Source organism: Chiloscyllium plagiosum, unplaced genomic scaffold, assembly GCF_037043375.1.
Source record: "Chiloscyllium plagiosum isolate Xiang-an unplaced genomic scaffold, Cpla_swu_hap1 HiC_scaffold_12, whole genome shotgun sequence".
NCBI classification, from domain to species: Eukaryota; Metazoa; Chordata; class Chondrichthyes; order Orectolobiformes; family Hemiscylliidae; genus Chiloscyllium; species Chiloscyllium plagiosum.
The window spans coordinates 50619628-50629207 of NW_028270150.1; the positions used below are offsets into that span (position 1 = coordinate 50619628).

Here is a 9580-nt window from a genome sequence, read left to right on the forward strand (position 1 = left end):
TAAAATCCTGGAATTCACTTCCAAACAGAACTGTTGGTGCTCCAACAACTTCAGCTGTTCCATAGGCAGATTATCATCGCCATGACATCACCACAGGAAATGATATCACCAACCCAAAGAAACCCAAACATATAAATAGAAAGCAGGAATCAGTAGTGCTTCATCCGGAGGCTCACTGAAGATGTTACCTAGTATGGTGACGAAACGTCTGAAAATGAACCTTCCAGCTCAGCGAGCAAACCTACATCCAGAACCTCAACCTGAGCTACAAATCTTCTGAAAACTCCTAACACCTATGGGCACAATGCCTGCACGAATGCCTAAGATAACAGGTACTATCTAAATGTCTTAAATACAAACCTCTCCTTAACACCCCACTAGCCAAAAGAATAGCAGAGCAAAACAGCTGCAGAATGGGGCGGTGTATGGGACTATGTATGGGCTTAGAGAAATGATTAATGATGCCCACAACAGACTCCGTAAATACAACCAAAGATGTTTGCACCAAAAATCATTACTTACTCATGCAACAGACCATGAATGGACTGACAATGTACAACAAGCCGTAGACATTAGACAGCGACAAACACAGAAAATGAAAAAAAAACTAGACCTGCAAAAAAAAACTAGACAAACTTACACAAAGTAACAACACTGACAACACAGAAGCATGGATGAAAAACTTATCTGACCGACCCTTAACAGGCACTGAAAAAGCCATCTTAGTAACAGGATTAAATTACAACTTCCAGGATATGGGCAAGAAAGATTTCTTAGCAGCATTCGAAACAACACTGAAAGACAACCAACTCTCAGAAGTAACCCAGAAAACCATCAGACAGACAGTTGCACCAACATTAAGCAGAAAAAAGGAAGGCAACACACTCAATACACAAGAAAGGAAAGAACTAGAAAAACTAAAAAAAGATTTAAAAAAATTGTTATCCTACCTGTAGACAAAGGATGCTTGACAGTTATTTTAAATCAAAGAGACTACATTGAGAAAGTGAATGCACTACTTGCAGATACCAATGCTTACTAAGATGTGGCGATAGACCTGACCCCACAACTAGAGAACCGAATCACAGCCCTACTCAAAAACCTTCAGAAATCTGGAGAAATAAATAAGATCGACTTCCAAAAAAATGAAACCAGATGGATCCAACACACCATGCTTCTACGGATTACCCAAAATCCACAAACCAGGAGACCCCTTTGACCCATTGTCTCGCTACCTAGAACATCAACTTACAGATTGGCCAAGGAGCTACACTAAAGACTAAAACCCTTAGTAGGAGATTCACGCCACTCCATCCACTCCACCCAAGAATTCCTGAAGACCAAAGACACCAAGAAAGAAGAAGATGAAATAATGGTCTCCTTTGATGTAACTGCCCTGTTCACATCAATCAACATCAACCTGGCCAAGAAAACACTGACTACACTATTAGAAGACCCAAAGACACATACACCAAATACCAGCAACATAATCAGCAAGGACAGTCAAGCTAGTGGACCTATCCCTTACCACCTACTTCACCTTCAACAACAAAACCTACAGTCAAACCAACGGAACACCCGTGGGATCTCCAATATCAGGGTTCTTAGCAGAGACGGTAATGCAGAGACTCGAAAAAAATAGCTCTGCCAACCATCCAACCCAAACTCTGCCAACCATCCAACCCAAACTTTAGGTCCACTACATGCATGACACCTTTGTCATCACTAAACAAAACGAATTAGAGGAAATCTTCAAGACCATCAAAAATACCCTTACTGGCATAAAATTCACTAAAGAGATGGAAAACACCAACAAACTGCCATTCCTAGATGTCACAGTAGAACGAACAGCCAATGGGGAATTTCAAACTAGCGTCTACAGGAAAACAACACATATGGACCAAATATTGAACTAACAGAAGAAATCATCCCATCATCCACAAACGAAGCTGCATCAGAACATTATTCTAAGGAGCCACCACACACTACAGCACAGAGGAACTGCACAGAGCAGAGGAAAATCACCTATTCAGTGTATTCTAAAAGAACGGGTACTCAATGAACACAGTCCACAGATTTCTCAGCAACAAACCCAAACAAGTAGACAAAATGCATCCAGAAACCCTAGCCACTCTCCCCTACATCAAAGACATCTCAGAAATGACTGCCAGACTACTCAGCCCCCTTTGGCATCATGGTAGCCCACAAACCCACTAACACACTAAAACAGCAGCTAATGAACTTGAAAGACCCTATACAGACAACAAGCAAAACTAATGTCATTTACAAAATACCGTGCAAGGACTGTAACAACACTACACTGGACAATCAGGCAGAATACTAGCCACCAGGATACATGAACATCAACTAGCCACAAAATGACATGACCCTCTCTCACTCGTATCCTTATAAACGAATGAGAAAGGACACCACTTTGACTGGGACAATACATCCTTCCCAGGACAAACCAAACAGAGACACACATGAAAATTCCTAGAGGTATGGCATTCCAACCGGAACTCTATCAACAAACAAATTGACTTGGACCCAATTTACCATCCCTGAGAAAAATGAACAGGATAGGAAATGACATCACCACAGGAAGCAACATCACCAACCCAAAGAAACCCAAACATATAAATAGAAAGCAGGAATCATCAGCAGTGCTTCTTCCCGAGGCTTACTGAAGTTGTTACCTAGTATGGTGATGAAATGTCTTAGAATGAACCTTCCAGCTCAGTGAGCAAACCTACATCCAGAACCTCAACCTGAGCTACAAATCTTCTCAAAACTCGCTAACTTTATTTTACTCACAATGGATGCAATGGTCAATAACTCAGCTGAGAGATAAAGGGGCAATTCTCTTCAACAACTCACTATGATATAAAAAATAATCAATGTCATCACAACATTGTATTTCATCAATACCAATCTAATGTGCTGGAAAAAAAACATTGAGAGTACAAACCAGGAGTAATAAGAAGCAAAGTGACTATTTTGGGGGTTGTTGCAGAATGGGTTTCACAAGGAGAAGCATATCAAGGGGTTCAGAGGGAAAGAAAAGGAGGTAGCTTTCAATGATCACCTCTGAACCTCTTCAGCCCCCCCATAACTCCAGATTGGACAGATCAGGCCCATCTCCAACCCAGCAGGCAAGCCCCTCCATTTGACTAGTCAGGAATATTGACACTTTTCTCACCTGCTGGGACCACAGTTGATCAGGTGAATGACAGGATGAGGCCCTTAATTTATCATTTAAGTAATTAAAGGATCATTTAAAGCTCTCCTGCCCAGAACAGTTTCTGAAGTCACAGGAAAGGGGTGGCTGTCTCCCTGGTGCCAACATGCCCAAGCATTTGCCAGAGAGAAAAAACTGGTCACTGTGCCCTAATTAGGTCAAGTGAAATTGGGACGATATTCAGAACATTCTGGAGTATTAATTACAAGTTGATAAATAAGGTTATTTTTTAAAGGTTAACTTAATATTCACAAACTTGTAACATTCGCCTGTACCTCTGTTATAGTTTTTGCCGCTGTTTACCTATTATTTACTTATCTATGCTATATAACTTTGTGATCTGCCTGTATTGCTCACAAGACAAAGCTTTTCACTGTGCCTCGGTATACGTCACAATAAATTCAATTCAGTTCAATTCAATTGTACAAACTATCTTTAAAGTTTTGTAGCTATTTATGTTTTCAATATAATGAATTAAACAAATACACTTTCTTACTATATTTATACTACTGCAAAATGCATCTTCTCATCAAAATATTTCATGAATTGCCACACAAAAACTGTATTTGCATACTTTACTTGCAATTGTTCAGACAGTTGTTGCAGTTGAGGATCCACATTAGCTAATGTTGGGCTGGATCATTACTACCTATCCCACAGTTTATAGTATTAACCAAATTTGAATATCACAGGTATTTCCAAGTGATGGGCTATAAAATGGATTAATGTGGCTACTACACCACAACAATTACTTCTTAAACAAAACACTTCAGTTCGAGAAGAAATTTTAAAAAGATAAAAGGAAGACATTTCTTTAGTCATTTTCTGTGATGCAGAATGCAAATCTTCTTTACTGCCAATAATACAAAAAAGTGCTGTTGAACTTTTGTATTATTGGCAGTAAAGAAGATTTGCATTCTGCATCTGATTCTTGCTTTGTTCTAAATGCAATGTCTTTAGCAGCTTATTGTGATGCACTAATAACTTGTAATAAAGAATAGTGGACTAAAACTTCTACTCCATAATATCCTGCTTGATAATCTTTCAAACCTGTCTGTTACTACTGGGAAAATATCAGGTGGAATAGAAACACTATTATGGAAAGGAAAATCAATTTCCTGTCAGTCAGGGTTAATTTTAACTCTTTCCCTTAGCTATTTGCTGAACCACCAAAACACGATTTAGAAAAAGTATCTTAATGAGAAGGTATAGCTAAAACGGGAAGAGACAGTTTAAAACAACATATTTATATAATTATTGTACTTCTACAATTAAACTCAAACTCTCACAAAAGAAAATCTAGTGTTTTCTATATCTGCTGGGATAATTATGCCACTTTGTGAAACTGCTTATTTTTGTTTTCATAGGAACATCAAGATCCAAATGAAGCCTTCAATCTCTGGCTAAAGAAAAAACGGGAACAGCAAATTAAAGAGCAGCAAGTAGAAGCCATGAGAAAAAGGGAACAAGATTACAACTCAAAAGTTCACACAAGGGAAGATTCTGAAAAAGCTTTTAAGCAGTAAGAAAATTTTAATACTAAATTCCATTTTGTGAGAAAGGATTGGTGACTTAAAGTGCAAACAAGTAAAAAGATTGGATGCCACATTCCAGGAACAGTTGTGGGTAGTACTTGAATTGACTGTATCAATTGATGGCCTTTGCAAATACCTAAAGGTTTTGGAAATAGAGTTATGGAGATGTAAAGCATGGAAACTTATCTTTTGGTCCAACTTGCTTATGCTGGCCACGTGTTCTAAATTAATCTTGTCCCATTTGCCAGCACTTCCCTCCAAGTCCTTCCAATTTATATACCCATCCAGATGCCTTTTAAATATAATAGTTGTACCAGCCTCCACCATTTCCCTTGGCAGTTTATTCTATACCCGCATCACCCTCTCTATGAAAATGTTGCCCCTTAGGTCCCTTTTAAATCTTTCCGCTCTTACCCCAAACCTATGCCCTCTTGGTTTTGACTCCCCTACCCAGGGGAAAAGACCTTGACTATTCACCCTATCCATGCTCCTCATAATTTTATAAACTACCATGAGGTCACCCCTCAGCCTTTGATGCTCCAGGGAAAATAGCCCCAGCCTATTCAGCCCCTCCCTACAGCTCAAACCCTCCAACCCTGGCAATACCCTTGTAAATCTTTTCCTGAAACCTTTTCATGTTTAACAACATCTTTCCTGTAGCAGGGAAACCAGAATTGAATGCAGTATTCCAAAAGTGGCACCATGGAATCCCCACCCCAGGAAAGAGACCTTGCCTATTTACCCTATCCATGCCCCTCCTGATTTTATAAGCCTCTATAAAGTCACCCCTTAGCCCCCTTAGGGAAAATAGCCCTAAGCTATCAGCCTTTCCCTACAGCTCCATTCCTCCAACCCTGGCAAGACCCTTGTAAATCTTTCCTGAAACATTTCAGGTTTCACAACATCCTTCCGATAGGAAGGAGACCTGGATTACACGCCAAACTCCAAAAGTGGCTGAACCAATGTCCTGTACAGCTGCAACATGATCTCCTAACTCCTATACTCAGTGTAATGACCAACAAAGGCAAATGTACCAAACACCTTCTTCACTACCCGACCTGCAGCTTCAATTTTGAGGAGCTTATCTTTGTAATTAATTAAATCATAAAATATGAGAGGCAATATGAGGGGTGTTCAGTTTACAGGTGTAATTGTTTACTTTTAGTTTGCTTAATTCAGAAAGAATTTGATTCCGTCATTTTTCTTTCTTTCTTCTGAATCATTGCAGGTGGCTAAAAAGAAAGAAAGCTGAGAAACGGGCAGAACAATTGGCTGCAAAGGAGCGATGCAGGAAGTTTCTGATGGAAGCTAGAAAAGTTAAAAGAATGCAGACTTTACTATGCACCCTTAGTGAATCTAAATCATTTCAGTTTGACAATTATGGTTACAGGTTCTAGAAAATCATGGTTATGACATCTTCTTTTCATGTTTTAATGCCTCATTGCAGAATTCAAATGAGCAGAAATCTTTCAATGGTTTGCAAACCAGACTTTCAGTACTATGAATACATCTGAGGAAATTTCCACAATATTATTCTAATGTGTAATTTTAACATGCTCATACATCAGTGTTAACATTTGAAAAACGTCTGAGCATTCCACAACACATGATTAGGTTGGAATAAATTATCTGCACAATCTCTGAATTGTTAATGTTTTCTTCTATGCCAGTTAAAAGATTTTTTTTAAGTATTTATGTTCTTTTTGTTTAATAGGCTGAAGTATACCAGTGTTAACATTGATACTTTCCACAACAAATCATTAACAGTTGTTAAAAATAAACAAATAATTAGTGTTTGTGTGTGAAATGGTGTAGTTCTGTATATGCAAGCAATGAGTTAACTTTCACCTACTCATGTGAGCTAAACTCTTTAAACTTGGGGATATATTGTTTGACTATCAATCAGTTAGCATTATTATACCTACAGCTCATTTTACAGTTAAGTTTATAAGTTTCTCTCCCCTTTGAATGTTTGCATCCTTTTTAAGTAAAAATGGGTGGATGCCCAACTCTGTTTTCTGGAATTGTTAGTCAACAGTGTTTAGAAGTATCCTGCTGATTTGCTGCTTTCCATTTAGAAATTTCCCAACCTTATATACAGTTCTTCCATGATTGTCTTACTAAAATCGGGAGTTTGTGTCATCATATCCAGTCCAGGGACGCATACTAACGTGTATACCCTTCTTCAATTGTATATAGTTTCTCTGGGGCTTCTGCTCTTCTGGTATAATTTTGAATGAAACTTTATTTCTGCCAAAGTTACACTAGTAAGGTATAGAAGCTTTGAGGAAGTTCCGAGAAATACCATTTTTTTCTTAAGTACCTGTCTTCAGAGCTATTTACCAATAAACCTGCCTTCTTGAATGTCATAGGATTCTTTGGATTTCTTGGAATTGTGCATAATTGTTTCAGTTGTACCATGTTTCATTCAGATTCTAAGTAGACAAAATTTTAATAGCAGAAGACTAATCATAATGAGAACAATACCCAATATAATTTTGTTATACAGCTTTGCGTTATCACTGAAAACTGTACAGAAAAAATTATAACAAGCATGGAATTTGACTGTTCACTTAAAACGTTTCTTTCAAAGAGGAATTAATGATGCTTGGTCAAGGTTAATGATGCGTCAGTGTTATTGCATTGCTACTGTATCTACATAAAATTATATGTAGGTGTTGGAGGTAAATGTCATGACTTAGAGGAAAATGTGTAGCTTGTGGACATAAAAATGTTTTCCAAGAATTCAACCAATCTTTATGAATATGAAACAATGCACAAAGCTTTGTTATAAAAGAGTTTTGCTTGTGACATATAATGTCATCCAACCAATGTGTTTTTGAATTTTATGTGATATTAAAAATATTCTTAATTTTATCTATAGGCTTTCTTTTTGGTTCCAAAAGCAGCTTTCTGACAAACAAACCTGAAATCATTTAAGACATCTTTAATATTTTTAGGATTGTGACTAGTAATACAAAAGTAAGCTCATTGGCAGGTCTTTTTGATCCCTGCCTCTCATTGGTGGAAATGAAAAGTATTGTGGAGAACCGAGATCCATAGTCCAGTTGAGGTCAAAGGGTTGCCTTATTAAATCACAAAAAAATCAAACCATTAAATGCCTGATCATGATTGATCAATCTGTGAGGAATATGAAAGGCAATTGGCCAGCTGCTTGCTCACCATACCAATTCTTATTCAGCATGGTACCTTACTTGCTCATTTTTCTCATTATTATATTTGAGATTGGGGTGGGGAGAAAGGTACCTTGAAGAAAGAATATCATTAATCATTGAGCTTTATACATAGTTAAAGCATAGAGATGCCAATATGTTCATTACCCTTACCCTTTATCTGGATGCTGTTCAGGCTAAACTGCACTCGTTTGCATAAGGTAATGGTTCTGAAGTGTTAATGTTGGAAACTGTATTAAGTTCCACGTGATCTGATAATGCCATATATACTTGAGAGGAGAACGACAACATCATAGCATCTAGTGGGGTGGGTGAAGGTCTATTTCCCCATGTCTCCCAGTAGTCTTAGGAGCAATGTTTAACTTACTAATCTAATGTACTTAGTTGCTACCATGTATTAAATTACATCTTGCTTAAAACAAGAGCCTTGCCTCTTTAAGACTTATTAGCGGATTTCCTCTATCACTGTAAACTAATTAGGCTTTCAAACGTAGTCAAGAAAAAAGGATGTTGGCAGCAAATTAGGCCAACCACAAACTGGTAATGTTGGCACATAGCAGCAGTGGGCATTATTACTCAATACCACAGGGTAACAATGAGAATTCCAATAGAACCAAGAACTAAGAATTATAGTGGTCCTAGTAGCAGTTCTGGATATTCATGGCCTTTATGGTTTTAAAAACAACTTATGTAAATATTTGGCATCTTTGAAACAATAACCAGGTTAATCTTCCAATTATTGATAAGTATGACTTGAGTATTTTGGAGTTTAAGTTAAATAATTTTAGAAGGACATTCATATTTAAAAACTTGCTTTACAGCATAAGTAATTGTCCTTTGCAATTTTTAATGTTTTTAATGTGACTAAGAATGTAGTTATTAATATTCTTGTTCATTGATTATTCTGCAGTAAAATTATTTTGTTTTAAACCATGAACCTTGTAACTTCGTTCTTTGAATAAATACCTAGGTTTTCAGATTCCAGAGAAAATTCTAAAAACTGGTGTTGACCGAGATCATAACAAAATAGAGACCAGACCTTTGTATTGTACTTTTATCGTATGGACTAATTAAGGTTTGACACGAGTTTAACAAACTTTTGCTTCTATTTTGGTTGTATCAGCATTGCAAACTAACATTTATAATCTATCACCATTTAGATTATATTAGATTACTTACAGTGTGGAAACAGGCCCTTCGGCCCAACAAGTCCACATCAACCCTCTGAAGAGCAATCCACCCAGACCCATTCCTCTACTTTTACCCCTTCACCTAACACTACGGGCAATTCAGAATGGCTGATTCACCTAACCTGTACATTTTTGGACTGTGGGAGGAAACTGGAGCACCCGGAGGAAACCCATGCAGACATGGGGAGAATGTGCAAACTCCACACAGACAGTTGTCTGAGGCGGGAATTGAATCCGGGTTTCTGGTGCTGTGAGGCAGCAATGCTAACCACTGTGCCATGAGGTGAATTCTAGCTGAACCTACTGACATGGTGGTCCTGATATAAAAAAGAAATTATGGTTTTTGTCCTTAGGAAGAATGATTTTGATAACTTTAAAGATTGTGTGAATGGCTAGCTGTGTTTTGTTATTGAAGGAGACCCA

At 37.7% G+C, this 9580-nt stretch overlaps 1 protein-coding gene across 1 annotated transcript in view; it reads left to right on the forward strand.

The window, feature by feature from the left end:
- The window catches only part of ccdc181 (coiled-coil domain containing 181), a 35418-nt gene extending 26514 nt beyond the window's left edge, over positions 1-8904 (forward strand). The window contains exons 5-6 of the mRNA XM_043700899.2: positions 4606-4760; positions 6002-8904. Coding sequence (XP_043556834.2) covers positions 4606-4760; positions 6002-6170 — 324 coding nt within the window. The 3' untranslated portion in view covers positions 6171-8904. The remainder of the gene's footprint in view (positions 1-4605; positions 4761-6001) is intronic.
- The last annotated feature ends 676 nt before the right edge of the window (positions 8905-9580 follow it).